General features: G+C 41.8%; 1 protein-coding gene across 3 annotated transcripts; it reads left to right on the plus strand.

Moving 5' to 3' along the window:
- Window positions 1–1,961: 1,961 nt before the first annotated feature.
- On the plus strand, window positions 1,962–21,347 carry LOC107221673 (insulin gene enhancer protein ISL-1). 3 transcript variants are annotated; one of them, XM_015660751.2, is made up of 6 exons: window positions 1,962–2,955; window positions 10,380–10,566; window positions 12,276–12,580; window positions 15,065–15,369; window positions 16,304–16,525; window positions 17,331–21,347. In XM_015660751.2, exons 1-6 carry the CDS (start codon window positions 2,838–2,840, stop codon window positions 17,562–17,564), a joined length of 1,371 nt encoding a protein of 456 aa, XP_015516237.1. In that variant the 5' UTR covers window positions 1,962–2,837; the 3' UTR covers window positions 17,565–21,347. The 3 variants fall into 3 exon arrangements, with proteins under 3 accessions (XP_015516237.1, XP_046596386.1, XP_015516236.1); XM_046740430.1 differs by lacking the exon at window positions 17,331–21,347 and adding an exon at window positions 17,132–17,216; XM_015660750.2 differs by having other exon boundaries at window positions 1,963–2,955; window positions 16,319–16,525; window positions 17,331–21,346.
- The last annotated feature ends 156 nt before the right edge of the window (window positions 21,348–21,503 follow it).

The following is a 21,503-nucleotide window of genomic DNA, read 5'->3' on the forward strand; positions in this document are numbered from 1 at the left end:
ACCTTGACCTCTTAATGCGTTCTTTGTTTCAACGACTATAGAAAGATGGCTGACTCAGGGACGATTCTAAAATATCGACTGGGCTGAAGGTTGAATGATCTTCGTTAAAATCAGTTTTCGAACGAATCAAAAACGATCAGGTGAGGCCAGAAGCTCATTCTGATCAATTTAAATTGTGAAATCATCAATCAATCTCAGATTTCGAAGCAAAATTCTTTCCCTTCACATTTTCTACTTCACATTCTTAAGTAAACTTAAGTAAACTTGAGTGATTGAAACTTTGATGAACAAAGATTTCGGATGCTGAATCTTCCCTAGGACCGGAAGGTTTATGTGACGTTCGTTACTAATGTTGTAGATTGTCTTCGGTGTTGAGTTAAGCCCGAGTACGTGACTCCCTCTTCCTCTGAGTTTATTTCAAATTCTTTTTATCCTATTTCTTCTCTAATCCAGTATATGCCTAGTTCGTTTAATCCGATTCTAGAACCGACACGATCCTGACACTTGTTATTTCTGTATGCGCTACCGTGCTTACCGTTTCTTCTCCTTTTTTTTATTTTGCAGACACTTGACACCGTCTGGACGTAGATTTGGGGAATGAAAAAAATTTACGAGTTTTTTGCGTTCCATCGAAAACCAGTATCAATAAATCCGACGCGTTTAGTACGGGCTGAATAATCAATATAACGATGATCGTAGCGTGACATTTTAAACGAGATCTTATTGACATTGAGTTGAATAACACGTTCCAATAATTATCAGCTTCCATCATTCAATCGTTTACATTGCTGGCTCAGACATGGCCACAGAGAATTTAATGTTCCTTAACTCGCGCGAAGCTATAATATGGCTACCTGTATTCCGCAAAAAAGTCGAAACTGATAACGGTAACCACACCATTCCATCGACTACGACTCATGCAGAGAGAGAGAGAAAGAGAGAACCATGTTATGGAGACCAAGGTACGTGCATGCATTGAATGTTAATTACGCGTCTCTTCTCAAATTCTAATTGCTCTTGTACACGAAAGTCATATAGTCATCATAGATAGGCGAAAATTCGTTATATATTTACATATTTCTATAACGTCACAGCAAAATATCTTCCCGATGGTCTTATAGACAGTCGATTGATCTAACTGGACTCTGCCCGCGTGTGTGAATACGGTAAACACTCGTGTACATAGTATAATCGTCATCATCCTCGTTGCCGATGGGCATGTACCTGCACCGCATAATTTAGAAGCTCCGAAGAGACCTATAAGTTTGACTTCGATTGGGTATAATAGAAGAGAATCAACACTATCGCGAAGTACTGATTACCTAGTACAACGTGTAGCTGCATACTCACAGCGTAGTGCTGTGGATGTACGTTACAGGGTTGTGAAAATATGAAATTTATTTATCATTCGAACCGGAAGCAGCGTTCCGTGTTTCGATACGTCAGTTAATCGCTACTACTTTGTGATACTCGGAGCATAGAAAAAACGGCATTGACTGATGCAGGAGAAGCCCAAGCGTGCAGGGTTTTTCCACTGTACGAAGTCCCGGTTCTCCAGCTCCCGTTTTTTCATCCTGGAAGGCGTAAGTCGGAGAATCGTGATTCGGTGTTCAGGTGCGTCAAGAGTCCCAGGAAAGCCGAGGCTGAGCCTGGAGCCCAGCCCAAACCTCGACCCAGCCCAACCCCGTGTCGTCCCCGTGGGCGCGGTGCTCCCCGTTCCCCAGGGAGTCGAGGGGCGCGGGGAGCCCGGCCGGAATACGTAATCGATTAGGGAGTCGGCCATTTTGTTGCTGGATCGGAGAGCTTATCCAATGGGAATCCGAGGAGGCGTGGAAACAGCCACCCGCGCTGTGTGCGGCTAGTTGCTGAACGCGCCTGAAATCGAGCTGCTCACCGACCCGGAGCCAAGGCTTCTCGTGGGGGAAACCCAGGTCGTGGGCGGGTAGGCGCCAAACGGTTTCAGTGCCTCGCTGGGCCCCGCGCTGTCAACTTTGTCGGGGCTGACGTGCGTCGAGTTACGCCGGCGGAGAGACGTAGTCAGCAACTAACGATAAACCGAAATCCAAGGTGCAACGCGAAAAAAGTTCACCACCACCGCCACCACCACCACCTTTCCTTGCCCCAGCTGACGCCAGTTTATAAGTTAAAACGCGTGAACGTGAACCTAGATCCGATCATTCCCTCGGCGGTGCAGTACCTGGTATTGATACCTTGTTCAGTAACGGGGTGCAATTTAACTGCAACGACGGAAGCGAAATAATGAGAAGAAGAAAAAACGTGCACGAGATGTTTCAAGATTTCCTTCAACTACCAAAACCCTGCAGTGCTGTAATTCGTCATGTTCACTTTGTAATTGTTCAATTTTATAAGGACACATGTAGGAATGTTTTAATTACTGCTGAGTTCTGATGGTGAAGAGTGAAATTTTTAACGTATAATTTTATCACAACAATTTGTTACTCAGTGCGGAGATTTTTGTTTACAACTTTTTATCACATACGACTGAAGAGTTCGAATATTATCGACGTAATAAGACAGCAGATGCTCGGTACAAGATACAATTGATCATATAGATTATCTTCACACGACTCACCGATTACCGGTGATCAGTTGTTTGGAAATCGAAATTTAAACACTTTGTTATCAACATCGTCGGCATTATTGCGCCCATCGTGAATTACAAGTGCAGATCAGACAAAGCTGCAGATCTGGATTATCGGAGTAGTGGTGTTTTAACAGTGACCAAGTACCGTCGAACACCGTTAATTACAAATCAACGATTTAATCATCGGGTGAAGTGCTCAGTGAGAAGCGCAGAAATAGGGGGTCCCAGCGCTATGCAGAGGGCCAGCATTGGCGGAGGTCCCGGGCCTCTGGGCCTGCAGGGGCCCCCACGGTCCCTAAAAATATCGCCTGTCAAAATTCAAGATGAGTCCGGAGACCCTTTGTCCCAAAGTACGTATACCCTTTGCCTTATCCGCATGCAACACTGTATATATATATTTAAAAAACATTACGCCCGTCGTATGCTCTCCGTTTGGTTTGCAAGCAGCTAGACAACTCCACACCATGCATACCTCGAAGTCATTATAGAGTAGCGTATATCAATCGGGTTCTGATCGGTTTTGCAAACCTGATCGGCGGTCGTTTAATTCACGACCTTGTACTGTAACGATCTCACGCTGGTAGTCGGTTCAACATCCACGACTCTCCATTGGCACAAGGTGGACCAGGTAAACCGTCTGCCTGCGTAGAGGAAAAGCTCCATTCCATTATACGAAATTCACATCAGAATATTCATTACAGCGTTACGTCAGCGATATTCTATACCAACGATACGATAATACCGATCAACGTAAAAGGGGAAGCTGAATCGTTCTCAGCAACAATTCATCGGTTCGAAAATAAAATAATCATCAGTCTTGTTGTCATCGTTTTCAACGTATGCAGTCGGATACGATCAGAGTATCGTAGGCAAAACTACCCGCCTAGTGAATAGCAGAATTCTCGACAAAGTTCAACTAAAATTCGGAACGTAATACAAAGGGCTGGCACCACTCACCGCGTGGCATATTACAACTACAATACCCAAGCGATCAGTTTACCACCTTATTATCCCCGATACAGTTGCGTAAGCCGGTTGTCCCCGAGCGATTATTAACGACGAGGCGTATATAGTAGTTCACAATTATAGAGCGGCGGATCCTCGGGATGAGATCCAAGCACATAGTTCAGGCGTGGGTGCCCATGCCTCCTAGAAATGCGAACCGATTTAATCAGGCAAAGTGCTACTGAGCAGTAGACTCACAGTTCTGACTCGGTATAAGGTACCCTGTACCTCACACACACACACACACACACACACACACATACACATACACGCCACATGTATACCTATACTTACGCGTCGAGGGTTGCTCCGCGAATAGTCCGGGGTGGGTGATTTACTTTTCGGTTCACGGTACGCACACGGCGTCCTGCAGGGGTGACCGAGATGCAACGAAACAACTAGAGTATGATCAGCCGATTAGAGTGCAGATGTTCTCATCCGAAGATTATCGTCGGAACCGTTTCGTTTCACCCTCCTCTACCTACACCTAAGGGGCACCGATACTGTACCGATACTCGAACTGCACTACGTAGCATGCGGATATGCCCGATGTGCATGTCCTCACACTTCTAAGCAGGGTTCGCGAGTCGTGTGCCTGCGAATGGGGGGGGGGGAGGGGGGGAAGAGAGGGACAAACTTGGCGATGTTCGAAGCTTGCAGCAACGGCCACGGGACTTTTACCGAGCCGGCTAGCCGAGGGGAACACAAGTTCCGCCGGGGACCAGGGTCGCCCTGCAGGGTATAAGGCGGGGGACAGGGTGAGCCTGATTGAATTATCATGAGTGTTTGCGGAGCGGCGGCCTGCAATTGAATTAGGCCTATATTGCTATCCGGCTGAAGGAAGCCCGCAGCCTCTCTCCCTCTCTCTTTCTCTTTCTCTCTCTCTCTCTCTCTCGCTCCGTTTTTCCTTTTGGTTTTTTAGCCCCCGTACACCCGAACATCTTATATCTCTGTACCAGACTTTTCTTTGTCTCACTCCACCTCGCCTAAGCCGAATATCTTCGCTCCATCATTTCTATAAATACCTGAACACTCTCTCGATGTATATCGGTACGAAGCCCAGATAGATTGTTATTCTATGCGTATGAAGAAAAAAAAAAAAAGAAGAGAGAGGAAAAAAAATAAATAAATTCTTTTGCCTTGGCGTAAAGCACCGCGTAATTTCATCCTCATCGAAATTCGAAAATTTTTCCTTAAACAATGGAGAATTTCAGGCTATAATGTCTCACGGACGGAAGGCGAAATAGCGACGCTCCGTGTTTCGATGCAATCAGCCGGTCTTATAGGCGCCACCGTAAAAGTATACACGGATTTTTCAACGCTGACTGCACGCCAGGTATAGCCTGAGGACTAAGAAGGGTAAGCGCCGTTTCGAGGGTGTCGTAGAAACTTTGGCCTCGAAATTTTTACCGGAAAAAAGGCCTCGTGTCCGTTTTCGACGCAGGTCAAGCGCCAGTAACCTTAAACCTCAAACCTTAAACCGGGGACCCGGATGTCCGAGGACATTCATTGGACACTCGGTCGGATTGAGCCGCCTGCTTTCTGTCACTGTCGACACTTTCCAAAACACCCGAATCGCCTTCAGAGTATAATATTGTGTCATTTTTGATTTTAGACATAAATGACAACGGTAATTTAGAGATCGTTGGAATTATATAGTTATGCGAACGCGGGCACGTTCCATATATAATGCGAGAGGAATCGCCCTGCACTTAAACCGTAACTGTCAACCCAGGGAATCCCCGCGCTAATTGCGGGCTTTAATCCGGTGCACGGTAACGAGGCTCGAACTACTTCCGGACTACGCGGGCTCTTACGGCTTTGCAAAGCGCCTTCGCTTACTCTTCTTCGACTTTTATCTGATCCGAGAGCATTTACGCGATCCTATCGGGGTTTTTTTGACAAGAAAAAAATGAACCTCCGGCCTTCAATTATTGCGGTATTTACAAGGTCTCAAAGAGCTGCTGCGAAGAGAAAAAACGAGTAATTATACCTGCTATTGTATTGTAAGACGGGCTGACGGTTCAGGTCTAATCGTTGCCTACCAAAGTCGTCGCGAAAATTATCGCACGTACTGTAGTTGTTTTTTCTTTTTTTTTTTTCTTATTTCTTTTTAGGGTTAGGGTAAAAAAATCGTAGATCGAATCGTCGGATCTAAGTTGAGATAACGCATACAGACGCTAATTGGCGCGGCGAATCCGGAGGATCAGGGTCCGATTTCGAGGGTCTCCGGAGTTTCTACTAAACTTACCGATTTTCGGGGATCGGAGAAGAGTCCTGCGGCGGTTGATCAGGTGCAGCAGCGGTTTTCGATCGAACCGTGTATATATCTTTCGGCGTCTCCCGGTGCAGCAGCGTCACCAACACACCGAATGGCCGGTGACCCGGCAGCTCGGACTCGCGCCCGACATTATACAAGTATAAAAGATTAAAGCAGAACTGAGTCAAAGGAATTAGAACCTGCTCTTCGGCGACGCTGGGGCGCCGGCAGGACGCCGCCAGGACGCGTAGGAATGCTGGCCACTGATAAAGACTCGACCAACACCTACATAAATTTAACGGGGATATCTAAAGACAACCTTTGGTTCATTTAAGCGTACATCCTAAATTTAGTACCCAACAGAGTATATCTTCTACCCTTCAACCGCGCTCACGTTTTTCTTTTTGTTTCTATTTTTTTTTTTTTTTGTTTTTTGTTTTCCTCGTTATACCAACCCTTATTGGTACGTAACATAGGTACATGTACAAGTATGATATACAATGGGCGACATTGTTTATAAGTCGAATCTGCTGGTATTCAAATTTTCGGATTAAAACGTCTGTGATTCTCAGCAGTTTCACGAACTTGCAGGGTCTGTATAAAATTTTTCATATTTTTTTTTTTTCTCTCTTTTCTCTCTCTGTCTATCTTCACCCCGGCACCACCGGGGCTAAGGGCCGAAGATTTTTGGGATATAGATCGTGAGGGAGGGCCGGGGACAGCCGGGTGACCGGATCGGCGCCGAGCCGCGTGTCAGGAATGTCTGGTTAGCAGTTCACAGACGCCGACTTGGGTGTCCGACGCCGACCGCGTTCGCTCGGTATTTCATTAACACCTCCGCTAATTATTATCCTTTCCTTTTGCCATCTTCATATTACACTGCACGATCATTTCGATTGCCCCTCCCCCCCGTTCCCTTCCAACCATTCGAACGCAACACAACGTCGCTATACAACAACGACAATTTATCTTAATCTTCAATCGCCTTGTATCCGAGGTTATTACATCCCCTATTAACCGCTGTTCATGATCGTTTCGACGTAAGTCACCGCGCATTTCAGAGGATAGCATTTCTTTCAACGAAGTTTATGCTTTAAAAAAAAAATTTGAATAGTCTTTGTTCGTCTAATCACGGAGGAAATAAAAGTGTAGATTTTACTCAAAACTGCAGTATATGTGGGTGACATCACGTTTATCGGTAAAATATACCTCGTAAAATGCAGAATTTGCTCTGGAAAATCTACTCTATTTATTGTAAAAAAAAGAAAAGCTCTTGACACGGGTATTTTTGACCAAGAACATTAATGCGTACCTTTTTTCGTATAGTTTTGAGTAAAATCTACTGGTTTTCTTCTCTCAGTGATATCCTTAACGTTGTTGTCAAAAAATATAATTTACTTTCGGGTGACTGTTCTCTTTTATCCGTGTTCTCAATTTTCTAATTTCTCTGCATGGCAGTGTAATATGCACTTTCAACTTGAAGATAAGTAGGTACACAGCTTTGCGTGTGACCAGCGAGAGACTCGGTCTCACTTCTTTTTAACGATATTGCTATTACAATTCAATGAATACCATTTTCACGTATCGATTCAAAACTCTTTGGTATCTTTTTGAGATTGATATTATAGTCGCTGTCAGGCGATGAACAGATGTTTTCATACGAAGCCGCATTTTTAGCGATGGTATATCCTGAGTAAACTCTGCAGTTGATGTTTTAATTCTTATTTCGTTTTTTTTTTTTTTAATATGCTTCAATATTTATGGAACATATTTGCAGGCGTGAAGTTGCTAAAGTAAATTTAAAAACAGAATTTCTTCGGCAGATCTATCTTTCTTCAAAAAACTGAGGGTGACGTACTTACGTAATAGTTAACACTGCAGTTACGATGAACTCGCAAAAAAATCTTGTTTGATTTATTTGGAAGATAAAATTTTTTATTTGATTCAACGATAATTTATTTAAACCCGACACATCAATTCTTCTCGCGCAAGTAAATTTTATCATACGTTTGTATTTGAATAGATATTTTATTCTACGTCTGGATAAAGATATCTTTTATGCATTATACTAATGTTCGAGAGTTGGAAGTTACATTATTATTTACTATGCAAGATTCACGACTGCCATTATATTTCAGAGAGCAGCTCGATTATTACTTTTATATTATACTCAATGATATTTTAAGAAAACTACAGAGTATCGTTAATAAATTCTAAGCCTCCTGTATGTGAGTTACAAGCTTGTAAATTTCATCGAAAATTTTCTGTTACAAATTTAATCACAAGTATCTTGTGCCAGCATTAGAATTCACTTTACGAATATTTGTTAAACAGTTTTGAAATTTTTTCATTACTACAAATGTGTAAGTTTGAAACTGATCTGCGGTATTTTATAACAAATATTTGAACCTCGGGAATCCTTTTACACCAAAGCGTTCAACAAATATTCGATTCATCTTGATTATTACTTCACTCTGTTTCTGTACTTTTACGTGTCAAGATAGATGGATTTTTCAAAGGATTTATCAGTGATTTACTGTGAAACCGTTTCTTGAAGCTTTTTTCCGACTGTCATCTCGATTACTACACATATATTCTCGAAAATCAGAAATGCCTGAGAGCTAAGTTTCAAAGAAATGTAGAGCAATTCTTCTGACTGAAATTCACGCGCGCTTATTTTTTGTTATATGTAATAATCATTTGAGGCGATATTTATGTCTAGTTGTAATTGTTTTTAACGCCCGTTCATATCATACATTCATTTGTTGTTTTGATTTGATTTTTGTTTTATATCACATCAAATTTCTAACCAAGCGAAATACCATTCATAAATTATACTTGTGCACTGATATTGTTCGATCCATTTCAGCACTACTTGCAAATTTTTTCTGACCGAAAATGCGTGGATTAGTATAAAGCAAATACTGCGTGAATTTGATAGTAAATTTCTGGAACGTGCTGGTATAGGTACAATTAAATCGTTGTACTTAATCTTTAAAGAGTTGTGAGATCGATCCTGAAGACGTTTTTCTCTCGTATATCGGTACACATGCACAGTCAAAGTAAAACCTGTCAGAAAACGTTTAAGCACAGATCTGATCGTTCGTCAAAAGCATTAGCAATTTGACACAGTGACTCTATAATTACAAAATTCGGGAACAAATTGTAAATGTACATTGTTGGCCAATCTGTTAGTGAGTGATCAGTTACAGAATGTCTCCTAACAAATTTCGAAGTTCTTCCTCGAACTACGGAGTTTGTACCTGACAACAATCGCTTTTACTTTAACTGCCCGAAGCTATGAGAGCCGGCGTCTCACAAATCCTGACTCTCACCTGATAATACTTGAAAACCCTAAGTAAACTGTGCCCCGAAACAAAAAATCTCTCTACAGAAACACCGGTCCCCCCTCTCAAAGTGTCCCCTTTCATAGTCCGGCAAATGGAATAATGATCAATGTTGAGCCTTACATATATACATATATATATATATGTATGTACTGGGATATGTTTTCGTAGAAATGATTTAACGATATTTTGAAAAGTGCCTTTGTTATACTTTTATGGTTTAAACTATCTCTAGGAAGCACTATTGAAGACTTTCGAATTATAATTTCCATTATAGATTTCGTTCGCACTATTTATCTCGGCATATTGTTTCACCCTGAAATCAAAGCGACCTTTAAAACTGTTCTAACGCCAGTAGGGATCAAGTACGGATATAGAGCTAGTAGTCCGGTGTGCGGCTCTTCGCAGGCTTGCATTTTCGCAATCCACATCTTACAGCGCAGCGTTGAGAAGACGAAGGGCGCATGTGTGCGCGCACGCGCCGCGCGGCTTTCGAATCTGATGGCATTCACGCATAGACTCACACTAGCACGCAGACTGTGAGCACAGGCTCGTTCTACGCTGGCGCAGATTTTCTGCCGAAGAGCCTCCGGAGGGTGGAGTTTGAGGCCCATGAGCGGTGTAGCGGCACGGGGAACTGGACACATAACTCCGCCCATAACCACTTTAGGAACTCTCCGCTCCTCACGCACTCCGCCCATCGAGCAGGTTTTCCTTCACGTTGACGTTTACCTTTTTCATTTTCGCATGCACATAGGGGTCTAGTCTCACTCGAGTAGTGAAACCACCGCGATATATGTTAGGCGCGATGTCCGATTTCAATCCGTTTAACGTGTCCAGACGTAGATTTCACTCTCTTCACTCGGCTCCTTCTCTCCTACCATCGGCAGCAGACTGCGCAGATCCTGCGATCGGTCTCACATAGGTGTCATGCACACGCGATTCTGTAACATAACGTCGATGATTCAAGGTGACTCGTTTATCCTGCATCTCATCACGACGACCACGACGATGATATTGATGACGGTGATTAGCCTGATAGGTTCTCCTTTGGCACATTATGCTAGCTGCAGACTCATAATCAGACACGTAGGTGTGCCCAGTGAAATTTCTACCACTTGTATAAATTTATCCGTAATTATTCGAATATTCTACATTTCAGCAAGCAGGACTTCCCACTGCGTCGGATGCGGTGGACGGATACACGACCAATGGATACTCCGAGTTGCACCTGACCTCGAATGGCACGCGGCGTGTCTGCGATGCGCCGAATGCCAGCAATTCTTAGACGAAACTTGTACCTGCTTCGTACGCGATGGGAAAACCTACTGCAAACGAGACTATGTCAAGTACGTACTATAATCATATGATCCGTAGCATACTCTGCGTTTATATTCAGTCAAAGTTACTCCTGCACCTACTCCTAAATGCCTTCTTTTCTCTGTCCCGAAATATACGCGATTATAAGTACATAAACGATCATACAATTGTGACGCTTCTGCGATTTAGAGTATCAGTGGTTAAATTTTATTCTTCATTGATCCATTATTTTCTTCCAAACGATTTCAGGCGCAGTGCCTCAATCTTATTTGATTATACGATAGAAATTGTCACACTATAGTATATGGATGCAGTGACGTAATATAATGTACTTGACTGTTTATGGAGTACTCATGATGACAGTGATTAATGGGCGACTACCTATAATTCGCTAATTCAGATTCGGAGATCGGGACGTGGATTGGAAAAACCGAGCACGCTATAGTTGAGTGGGAATAAGCGAGAAATAAAGAAAGAGAGATTCAGGCGAGTAGAAGGGAGGGTGTAATAGGAGATAAGGCGATATATGTATAGCGCGGGTGGCCGAGGAAGAAGGAACACCCACGCCGTGCCGAAGTTTCGAGTCAGAGAGACAGGAGGACAGGAACAACAAACGCGTGTCCGTTACCCAGTTTCGTGGCAGCGGACCTCGTGGTGATTTAGGCTGTCGGATATGCGTCCGACCTTCCAACGACGTATTCAAATAAACAAAATGTATCTTTTCCTATCGGCGTTATGCGTATAATGCGTATAGGCGACGATCGGTTAAAAAACTCCCCGAACCACCCCCGCCGTATTTATGCCTGCCTGTACGACTCTTGTTTTCTCTCAATATCTATATGCGATCGAGTAAAAACAAACCGTGTACACGTGCTATAAGAGAAGTAATATAATGCACAGAGATATGGACGATGTATACCACCACTTTAGACAGCTAAACGTTTTATATCATTCGCAGTTTCGACATATCCGGCAGAGAAAAGTATACTATTTTCGGAAATTGTTTAACAACCAAAGTTTTAACCTCGCGTTTAATGGATTATTATCCTACATGAGAAGGTATCGTTCTTTCTCGAAATAGATTTTTTGTCCGTCGGATTGAAGTCAGCGTAGCACCGTAAAAATTCAGATTTATAACAACGCGAAAGAATTCTCAGAATGCTTAATATAATACGTCCGATGAAGCCAAAATCCAAATCAAACGTCAGTTGAGTTTCTCTTTTCTATGTGACGTGGACGGTTTTTGAGATACTTACAAATGTACATAGTGCAAATCGGTCGTCTTGAGATATTTTTATCAGACGTTGAATTGTGGGTGTTTATAATAAAAGGAACGTATAAAAGACGTATGCTTCTCACATGTGACTTTAAATCCAAATTATGCGATAGACGCGTTTTGAGAAACCGTGCACGCTCAATTCATAAGTACATTCAACTTTTGCCAACCCAAGCCAAAGCTAACACCGACGATCGGTGAATAAGTTCGACAAAGGCATGGTAAATAATCTATATGTTATTGGCAAAGGAATAAGAAGATCTGGGTACAAGAAGAGTACAGCTTTTTATTAAATTCTCTAATGAGATTCTAGTGACAAAGCTTTGAATTTAGTGCGATTTGTGTACGCAATGCGCTTATTCTTTGCCTGAGAGAATCCTCTTCGGAGTTATAATGATCTCGCGTATTTATGTTCCATCACACACGATCATGAATGATATTTAATTACCGGTTTTCCGCCAGGTTGTTCGGTACGAAATGCGACAAGTGCAGCCAGTCCTTTAGTAAAAACGATTTCGTGATGCGGGCGAAGAGCAAGATCTACCATATCGAGTGTTTTCGGTGCTCAGCCTGCATGCGGCAGTTGGTACCCGGCGACGAATTCGCCCTGAGACACGACGGGCTCTTTTGTCGCCACGACCACGACGTTCTCGAAGGTGGCAAGCTCTGTTCTGGCCCCGGAGGAGTCCCCGGTAGCGAAAACAACAACAACGCCTCCCTAACGAACAACAACCACCACCTCCATCCGAACGACGGTTCGATGTCTGGTAAGTAAAAAAGAAGATAAACAATTATATATTAAATGTAAAATTGTAACGGACATTGAATTGAAGAGATGAATTAAAACAAGCGCTGTCATACATTCACGCACGATGCAGTATATTGTGTAAGAAGAAGGCAAACTCGGTCTTTTCGGGCCGAGCGTAAGTTTCTAACATGAGTCGTAGGTGAAGTTGAAGCCAAATATTGCAAATACGCAAGGCGAAAAGATCGTATTGCCTTCTTCTTGCACATGATTCTTTATATTGATGAACGAAATTGATGTCAGGGTCGCTTAATATCAGATTAGTTCGCGACAGCGCATGCCCATTAACTCCTAGAACTGAAAAGTGATCTTTTCTGTACTCCGCGCATGCGTATACGCAGACTAACTCGAACGTCTACATAGAAACGGGTACTTTGCGTATGAAAAACACGCATGGAAAAAGGCGTGAAACATGCTCGCGTCATATAAAATTCATTCCACTTACGAATCGCGCAGCTGACTGAGGCGCGAAATTGGCATGTAGTAATTGGTACGGGTTATGATCAAACGAGGGAGCCGACACCTCGGCTAATGCAGGATCACGTTCTCGCACCATCAGGGTGGCCCTGCACATCGGCGATCGAAGTGCGGAGCTCGTGCCGTGGCCATAGCGATAGGATCAGGAGGAATAATTAGGTGTTGATAATTGGAGTTACTCCGGGCGTAAAGGCTTGACCACCGGACCTTCCACGGCTCAAGGGATTAAGTAGGGATTAATCGGGATGATGCTGGATGCTCGAAAGAGCTTATAAACCTTAGGCCGAGGCGCGTAGCAGCTTCTTCTGCACCCACGCGTCCCTCCAGCCGCGTATGTGTGCAGGTACCCTTAATTTGTGTACCTATAATCTGTACGCATAAATATACACCCTACAAATGTGTGCACACAGTGTTCGGAGATAAACATTGTCTGGATCAACCAGGCAGGATGTACCTACCTCGTTATGGTACTTTACGGGGGAAAACAGTGTGTAAGGTGCATACAGAATGCTCAGGTTCACGGGTTTCCAGTTTCGAAAGCCGATCATTACCTACCCACCTAACTTTGCATTGTTTGAGAAGCGTCTGGTGCCAATGATTTCCGTTCGAACTCAAATCGTCCTCTCGTATGGAACGCGAGGAAGATCAAAACGAATGACCGGCTTCAGGTGCGCGATTGCTACGTGACCGAGAAGCCGTGTGATATCTTTGGAATCGTTGAATTCGTTTTGCTCGACGAGTGGCTGATCCCGTTGCCCGAACGTCCTTCTCATACCGGATTCACATGCCACCGAGATGAGCCCAGGATGTGGATTTTGACTGGACCGAACGATTAATGCGATACGGAGTCGCGTATATAGGAACGCTGAGCATGGGAGAGAGGTGTCAAATGTAGCACCACCCTGCCAACTACCGGGGCACACATCGACGCACGACTTTCACGTTTATTTGTAGATTCACAGCGAGTAGCAGCAGCAGCAGCAGCAGCAGCAGCAGCAGCAGCAGTAGCAGAAGCTTGAGAAGCAGGTCCGGCATCACTGGTGTACGTGCCATTGTTAATCTCAAAGTTTCGGTCCTGCAGAGACGAGATTCAAAACCATAAAGCGGCTGCATGCTCCGTCGCCTTATATATATACGACTCGTACGAGTCGTTAATGTAGCGATGATACAAAGAGGGGAAAAAATTGGCGCATGTTATAACGTTAATAGTTTATCAGATTTTCACGCGTTTATCAGCCCGGTATGTTGGACTTTAGCGTGTGACACAATGCCCATTTACACGGATCTTGTACTGGTATAACAAGACGAAGTAAACTGTGCCCCATACGTGCACGAGATGGTATAAATCGATACTGCTGACTTATCGTTGGGTATATGAGGTTGAATTTGTACTCGTGAAATGTAAAGGAGTCATCGATGTCGATTGCGATACACATTATATCAGAAACACGGTTCTCGGAGCTGTACCAGTTGTTGTCACGATAGCGTGTGTTTGAACTGGACACACAGAGCGGGACAATCTCAAAGCTTTGTGGTCGACAGTGCTCGCCGCTCTTCTCTGCATCCAGAGTCAGTTGCGCGACATCCGGATCGCCCCCTGCAACAGGACCACTGTTCACTGCTGCAGCTTCACGTCGAAAGAGGTGAAGAGCCTCTCTACGCTTTAGGGCTCTTCGTTCCTCGTCCATCCAGTTTGCTTAGGACATTGACAATTTACCGGTGGGATTTTCCTGCCTTCTCCTCTTACTCTACTAACATCTCTCCGCCGCAGCCTCGGCTCGCCTCAAATCAGAGTAGACCAAAGAAATGGTAAAAGAGGAAAAATAGTGTGTATAAGAGACTGGAAAGAGACTAAACAAAAACGCCGCGCGGCTTACCTTCTCGATGTAGCCTGAATGGCCAGCTGCTCTTGACTTATAACTTCTGGCTGAAAATAATTTTCGGGGTTTCGTTTACCACTCGTTTACAGACTCCGGGTCAGAAAGCGGGTCTCACAAGGCTGGAACCGGTGGACCTCGAGGATCTGGAGGTCACAAAGGTGGCGGTGGATCCGACGGGAAACCGACCAGGGTGCGGACGGTGCTTAACGAAAAACAGCTACACACCTTGAGGACCTGCTACGCGGCGAATCCGAGACCGGACGCTCTGATGAAGGAACAACTCGTCGAGATGACCGGACTCAGTCCCAGGGTCATCAGGGTCTGGTTTCAGAACAAACGGTGCAAGGACAAGAAGAAAACCATCGCCATGAAGCAACAGATGCAGCAAGAAAAGGTAATAAACTTTTTTTCACGCAATTCTGCGACGGGATCCGAAACGAGTATAATCTTTGAGAATAAACCCTAGCGACGAAGAATTGTGAATTTCCTGAGCCGAATGCCGAGTTTTCGGACTTTCGTCTACGGCGAGTGAAATTATAACTAAACTATTCACGACCGCATTTTGCTGGACGTTTAAAGATGCTCGGCATCTGATCAGCGTTAGAAACGATCACGTGTATAACAGAAATGGAATCACAAGCGCGAAATCACGCCGATTATGTTGACTTAGTGTCAGCGTTGACAGCTAAGCTTGTCAAAAATTTTTAAACAATATTTCCGAGATCCCAGTGTAGAAGTTTGTAGTTGATATATGTATGTTATACCTACGCTATTTCACGCCAGGCATTCAGAGCTTCAAGAACATTTCTGAGCCGCTGCCCGAGCTTGTCAAACACCATAATTTTATCTGTTAAAATGAAGTTTAAGTTATGTGTCATATGTGTATACCAATATGCCTTGTACATACTTGATCCTCAACAGGCATGGTCATCTTTCAATATCCGCCAAATTGTTGTGCTTGAAAAATTTTCACCCAGCTTTTCCGAATACTTGATCATATTTTCGGTTGGAGTTCGAACAATTTCAAACAATTGATCCTTTGTTATTTTATTTTCGCACATTGATCTTTCCAAGTTTTGACCCCCATCCATATTCTCTAATCTTCAGATCAATATAATTTGTTCCTTGTGCGGTTCTTTTGAACGTTTGCAAACATTCATACTTTTGTCAAAGATTTATAAAACTCGCTACAGCGCAAAGCAGTTGCGCTATAACAAACCTCCTTCAAATCCACCATGTCGAACCCTAAAAAAGTTCGGAAGTTTTTATCAATAATCGGATTTTTTATTTTTATATATTTTTTTTCTTAATAAGCTAATGGCTCGAAGTATTTCCCGTTGCAGGACGGGCGAAAATTGGGCTTCGGCGGGATGCACGGGATCCCAATGGTAGCCAGCAGTCCGGTACGCCACGAAAGTCCAATCGGAATGACGCCCCTCGAGGTCCAAGCGTATCAACCGCCCTGGAAGGCTCTTTCAGACTTCGCCCTCCACACGGATCTCGATCGGCTCGATCCAAACGCCCCGCCGTTTCATCACCTGGTCTCGCAGGTGAGTCGCGGGCCAATTTTATAAGAATTGGATAAAAACAGGTGTAATTAAAACTATACTACTGCCTAAGTACTGGAATATTCGTATTAATTGCGATCGCCAACACCACGGACACAACGTGGAAGACACCACCTTGTGGTTGAAAATACATTTACATGCGGTCCATTGCACCGCAGTCGTATTTAATAACAAAAGTAGTGTCTCATCGCATAGACCTTGACGATGCATTAACCTAATGCAACGAAATAAAAAGTCGAAAACTTACAAGAAGTTTTTCATGCCTTGGTGTATTCGTGCAATTCACCTTACCCGATCAGCTGACAACCCTTTGGACGCCATATTGAATCTCTCAATACCGTTGTCCTTCTACTTTTTTTCTTTTCTTGTTCCAGCCATAGTCAGTCTTAACTAACTGCACTCGATATCATTTATTTTGGCTATTATCGCGATCTATCCATTATTTATCTTGAAAAGTTTCAGTTGGCTGACGTTATTCGGTGTTCAATGCGAGACACAAATAACCTCAAAAAAAAAAAAAAGGGAACTCTTTTACCCAGTATAAAGCTAGAAAATGGATTCCTGTAATTGAATTACCGCTAATTGCAGTAATACATTCAACGAATGGGAGGAGAAAGGTTTTGCACGCGAATTTTGTTCACCGTTCCAAGTTTTCACATCAGTAATGCACCGCGTAAGCTGCTCCGCAGATGACAGTAAAGATAAGCAAAATTTGACTTGATCGGTAAAAACCGACTGTATAAAATCCTTTAGAGCCGAACTATCTCCCCGTTTTCTCCTTCCGCAGATGCATGGCTACGACCTTCACGGAGGACCCCCACCCCCTCTGCCTCCTCCAGGTATGCTTGGCGGTCCGATGAGCGACGGAGGCGGCGGTGGAGGCCCTTTACCACCCCCGGGTGGTCACCACCCTGGCGGAGGTGGTCCGGACATGGGCCAACACCCGGACAGCACGGATAGCTACGTGACGTATCTCGAAAGCGACAGCGACTCCCTTCACCACGACACAGGAAGTCCATAGTGCCATCCGCTCAACTTGTGTTGCACCTACCACCAATCCTCTGCCGTCGTCGCACCTGCAGCCTCGTCCGAAATAGTACCGTGCATCACCTACAGCGTGCCCTAGCGAAGAACGTTTAAAAAGCGTTCCAAAACTGTTATAGTCGGTAAATAGTGAAGAAATAGAGGTAAGTGTGTGTGTGTGTGTGTGTGGGTGTGTGTGTGTGTGTGTGTTTGCATGTGTGCGTGCGTGTTTGCGCGCTACTGCTGTTTAAAATTGTTACCATCTTTAGTGCGGAACGGAATATTGTGCGAATCAAGTGCGGGCTCGTTGTTCTCATTATTATAATTATTTTCTATTAATGTTGCATCTGTTACGTTTTAACGTACGACAGCGAAAACTGCAGGAAATAATCAATCTGATCGAAAAGTTGTAAAGCGATAAGTATGCAACGCCGAGAAAGTCTCGTTGATTGTTGTTATTTTTTTTTTTTTTTTACCTTTCTTTTAACATTTGAATTGATACTCTGTTGTTTCAATTTTTTATAAGGGCGTGGGAGTTTGACAGATTTGCGTATAACCTTGTAGTGCAAGATCTAATTATAATTATCTTATTGGTTTTTCTCTGCGAAATTAATCGAAAAACTAAGGATCGGTGATTCGGACTTTAATGAATCAGGATCTGTATGAACTTTCATAGTTCAAAATATGAGATTTTAATTTTCAAGGCATGAATAATATTAATTAATTTTGCGAAGTTTCATTCTTGGACAATTTCTCCGGGAAGATTCAATCGTGCAACGTCAATCGATCGTCAGACAATATTTAAGAGTTCTTCCATCCCACAATTGTTAAAATAAAAGTATTTTCAAACAGGTAACCGTGGGTGACAGATATCGCGTGTATAATTGATGAATATTTCATTTCGTTGAATGACGGTCAGGGTTGGAACGATGCACATTAAGCAATCAATTTTATTTTCTGTACGACGTTTCGGCAGGACCCGCCTATCATCATCAGGTTTTTTTTAATATAAATAATAACACATTTTTATTTGACTTACACTTGTTCACTAACTTTCACGCTAAGAATATTGCACAGCTAGGTAATTATTTATCTCTATTACATCTAAATACTTTATAGTATTTTTAAAATTCACAATGCACATAAATGCCAACGTTTAATATTTTATCTTATTGTTTAAGCCGCTATGGAAGATTAAATTATTTAACACTTGTATAAATCGACATTCCCTAACGCTTGCGATGTTAATTGCATGGTGTTCGAGATGAAAGTGAATACCAACATAACTATACCGACCGAACTGTTCTCACGACGGTCAATTTTAACAACAATATTTGTAAGTCAAGTACCTGGTTACGTATTTGTTTGTGGACTGGCGTAATTGCTTAAATAAAATTCTATGCCAATTTCTATTGACAATTTATATGATATCCGAATAGAGGTCACTCAGGTTTTGTATGTCAGTTCTTTTGTTGACTCTATTGTTTTTCGATATGTGTAACATTTCCTTGATAAGCCTTTTGTGCCAGTCGAAACTGCTATACTAGAACACACCAACATTGTATATAAAATCGAATGTAAGGCTGTGACAAGTGTTATATAGGCCAATCGCCACATCACCTCAAAAAAACGAATAGCAAATCATAAGTATGATTTAAAAACGCGTGATCCTGATAGATCTGCTCTGGCTCAGCATTCATTGGTTGAAGGGCATGATTTCGACTTTGAAAATGAAAAAATAATTGACAAACAAACCAACTGGCATAGAACGCTTATCAACGAAATGATACACATATCTAGAAACAATACAGTCAACAGAAGAACTGCCATACAATACCTGAGTCACCTCTATTCGGACGTCCTCTAAATTGTCAATAGAAATTGGCATAAAATTTTATGTAAGCAATCACGCCAGTACAAAAACAAATACGTAACCAGGTACTTGACTTACAAATATTGTTAAAATTGACCATCGTGAGAACAGTTCGGTTGGTGGTATAGTTATGTTGGTATTCACTTCCTTCTCGAACACCATGCGATTAACATCGCAAGCGTTAAAGAATGTCGATTTATACAAGTGTTTAAATAATTTAATCTTCCATAGTAGTTTAAACAATAAGATAAAATATTAAACGTTGGCGTTTATGTACATTATGAAATTTAAAAACAGTATAAAGTATTTAGATGTAATAGAGATAAATAATTAACCAGCTGTGCAATATTCTTAACGTGACAGGTAGTGAACAAGTGTAAGTCATATAAAAATGTGTTATTATTTATATTAAAGAAACCTGACGATGGTAGGCGGGGCCTGCCGAAACGTCGTACAGAAAATAAAATTGATTGCTTAATGTGCGTGGTTCCAACCCTGACCGTGATCCAACGAAATCAAATATTCATAGCATCCACACGGTCACGAACTTCAACTTATCTGTATAATCAATTGACAGAGTAATTTGTTACAAAGCTGAAAAGGATCCTGAAATTCTAATACCCATGGATATGTAATTCGTAGAGTTTATAGATACATCAATTTTGGCAAAATTAGATGTACCGTGAATTCACTAAAACATGCACATAACATGTGTATCTTAAGCTTGCGAGGCTTGTCCTGAAACATAAATCACACGCTGCTTGTACACAGGAAAATCGTTGTATGTACAGCTATACATATATGCATACAAACGTCGAAACACTGAGAAGATATCGTCGCTATAATATACTCAGGCACAAGAAATAATTTAGTATAAATATCGAATAACGTACATGTATACATATAAGTGTATATATTATATACAGATTATTATTATTATTAATATTATTATATTGCCATTACGGATACGCGTATGTCATAACCCCAAAATAAGTTATATATACTTGTATTAATATCAAATTCTAACCAATGTTATATGTATACGTAAAATATTATACATATAATATTTGTTTTTGTTACATGTTTTGTTTTATTTTTCTTTCATTACGTTTCTCTATTTACTTTAGCCTTTCATTTTCACTTAATACCAAAGTGTGCAGGTCGCGATACATAATTCAAACGCACTAAACTATACATATACATATAAATATAAGATTGTAAATAATATTGATGAATATTTTAATTCAAACTAACTGTAATAACTAATTGATTATTAAATAATAATAATAATAATAATAACAATAATAACAATAATAATATTAATAGTAATCAAGAACAAATCTGATAATATTTGTATTGTATCCTGTATATTGAAGTAATTATATACGTGTACTACTGCATCTGCTGCACCTATGCGGTAGCTTTGTATAAACTCGTTATATATACGTACGCCACAAGCTCTCTTGTATATGTATTATATAATAGGTATAAAGTATCGTACGATCAGTTCTTATGTAGTAATTATCTATAATAGTAATAACGTAATATGTTTCCAAAATTTGGTCAAATTTTGGATTTGTATAATATTTCTACACCGGCACAATATGTATATATCATACACACAACGCATATTATAAATATGTGTATTATATGCATATACAGATTAGTGTGATGATTACATGAATATATGTATATGTGTATACACATATGTATATACATATATAAATAAGCGCAATAAATTGTCGACTTCAATATACCTTACCGTTTTATCGCTTACTCAAGTATCGCACGGATACCTATAAAAATTTTTCTAATAGCTCCCAGCTTGATTATTAAAAAAATTGATAAAATATTACGTTTTTACGAGTTTTAACGTTATTATTTACGTGGCAGAATTACTTAGTTAATTGCAAACAAATAAATTCTCAACTGTCGAAATGAGGCTAGTCGGTCAATTTGTTATTTTTCGTGGATTTATTAATTTTCCCAGCTTTATCGTCAAGAGAATGGAAAAGATATTACCTATTTACGAATTCACCGTCATCATTTACGCAAAAGAATTCA

This window comes from Neodiprion lecontei, chromosome 5, assembly GCF_021901455.1.
Source record: "Neodiprion lecontei isolate iyNeoLeco1 chromosome 5, iyNeoLeco1.1, whole genome shotgun sequence".
Taxonomy (NCBI): Eukaryota; Metazoa; Arthropoda; class Insecta; order Hymenoptera; family Diprionidae; genus Neodiprion; species Neodiprion lecontei.